At 37.2% G+C, this 2064-nt stretch overlaps 1 protein-coding gene across 2 annotated transcripts in view; it reads left to right on the top strand.

Annotated features, from left to right (window-relative positions):
* LOC103462942 (lymphocyte antigen 75-like) overlaps positions 1-1740 on the top strand; it is a 9581-nt gene extending 7841 nt beyond the window's left edge. For both annotated transcript variants that reach the window (XM_008406015.2, XM_017303919.1), the window contains one exon: positions 1096-1740. In XM_008406015.2, coding sequence (XP_008404237.1) covers positions 1096-1284 — 189 coding nt within the window. In that variant the 3' untranslated portion in view covers positions 1285-1740. The remainder of the gene's footprint in view (positions 1-1095) is intronic.
* Positions 1741-2064: the final 324 nt, after the last annotated feature.

The following is a 2064-nucleotide window of genomic DNA, read 5'->3' as shown; positions in this document are numbered from 1 at the left end:
CTTAACTGAGGTTAGTTTTTTTTTCATTGAATAATTGGGAAAAAATAACTTCACACTCTGTGAACCAGACAATAAACTTAAAGTTTGGATTGAGTTTTTCCCCTTCATTAATGACACTTTTATTACATTCATTATGTCTATCATGGTAATTCAGGGTGAGTTATTTTTAATTTTAAATGAATATCCTTGTTGGACTTTCATTTAAGTGTTATTCTCCTTCAAGAGAGAATAGTGTTACCTAATGCTAGAATAAATGAAATGTACATTATGCAGCAAAGGAAATTAGAAGATCGGACATATATCCATTATGGAGATGATCAGTTTTGGACGGGCGATGTGACCCTATTGCATAATAAATACTAAAGAATGACCGCTATCATTAATGGTACAGGGAAGAAGCTTTTTAGTTGTTAGTTAGCAGCTAGCTAATAGCACAACAACAACAACCTAATGTCTGTATGGTAAAAATACTGAATCGATAGATAAGAACAGTTCTTCCTCACCTGGCTGTCTCCTCCTGCTCAGTAGTTCTTCAGAGAAAGGCAGACGCAGAGGCCTGTCAGTGTCTGTTGTATTTCATTACCTCTCTGCTTAAACYGCGACTCCGAGCTGAAGCAGAAACGATACTTCAACGTTTTCCATCATCTGACAAGCAGCAAGTTACTCCACTTTATTCACAAAAACGTTTTTTTAATTCACCAAAAACTGTTCTGTAATCTGGAACGTTCGCTACGTTGAGCTCCAGTTAGTCGCCTTAACTCACTGCACGAGAGGCAACTGTGTCATGCGTCACGGGCAAAAGGTCAAAGGTAACAAGGTGACCGGAGGAATATTATGTTGTACAAAAAAGAAACAAAAAACAACAAAAAACAAATAATTTTAGTACATGTTATTATGTGTCAGAAGAGGACTTAGAAAATAAAAACATAAAAAATTGACCAAAGGGGCACTTGAGGGCAAGAAGCAAAAGGGGCAGGTGCTCAAGCTCCCCTATCCCCCCCTCTGCACGTGCCTGTTATTTAGAGTGTGGAGGAATATTTGCCAACTTGAAGGAGTTTCAGGCATGAAAGGTTTAATTTCTGTTCCTTCTGGTAGGTTTGGACCGGTCTGCGTTTCCTGGGAGATGAATGGCTGTGGATAAATGGGAAAGATGTGTTGTACACTGACCTGCTGCAATGCCCCCCGCTGGGCTCTCACTGTGGGGCCATCTCTAAGAACGACAGCAGCGCCGTGGCCGCCAGAGACTGCCTGGAGAGAAAAAACTTCCTCTGCTACAGCTACTAATGTCACCAAAAGCATCTGAGTGTTTCTGCAACAAACATCCTGCAGAAACGTCCAGCCATCGTCTTGAAACTCTAGATTCAGAGAATGAGTTCACAGAAACATGCATAGCTACATATCTAAGTTATTAATTATTAGTCTGTAATTGAAAGTTAATCTGTCAGAGTTAGAGYGAATGATTGACAGGATTTTGCTGATAGAAATGTAAGGAAATCAAAATACTGTACTATCCTTAGAAAGTGTTCAGCTTGTGTTTTAATGTTTTAAAAATGCTTTTATCTTTGGAGAAAGTGGCTAAAACTGTTTAAGTCTGAATAAGTTTCTGCGGTCATCATGATTTCTTTAAAAAAAKAATAAAAATGGCTCTTCYATCACACCTTTTCTAAAAGTCAGTAGTTAAAAAATCAGTTTATCTAAAGACTTTAAAATGAGCATAGATTCAGTCATGAAATAAATGTTATTAATAAGTGATGTTTGTGTTTCTCTTTAATTTCCCTACTATGCTCAAATTGTCCACAGAAGTGTGTTATACTAATAATGAATCTCACAATAAGGATCTCATGTGTAAGACTGATCCATAAAAGTGACTYTTTATGCTTCARGCATATTACATTTTTTCCACAAAATGATTTTTTAGATAATTGGGTTTGTTTGGTCAGTTCTGCCTATTTTGAGCTTCTGTTTTAGAGTCACTTTAAATTCAAATAATCTGCTGCTGGCCACGCCCCCAAACTCAATGTTTACACTTGACCTTTATATATGTGAAAATGGTTGAAAACAGAT

The sequence above is a fragment of the Poecilia reticulata genome, linkage group LG3 (assembly GCF_000633615.1).
Source record: "Poecilia reticulata strain Guanapo linkage group LG3, Guppy_female_1.0+MT, whole genome shotgun sequence".
Classification (NCBI taxonomy): Eukaryota; Metazoa; Chordata; class Actinopteri; order Cyprinodontiformes; family Poeciliidae; genus Poecilia; species Poecilia reticulata.
This window is presented reverse-complemented; position numbering and strand designations above follow the sequence as displayed.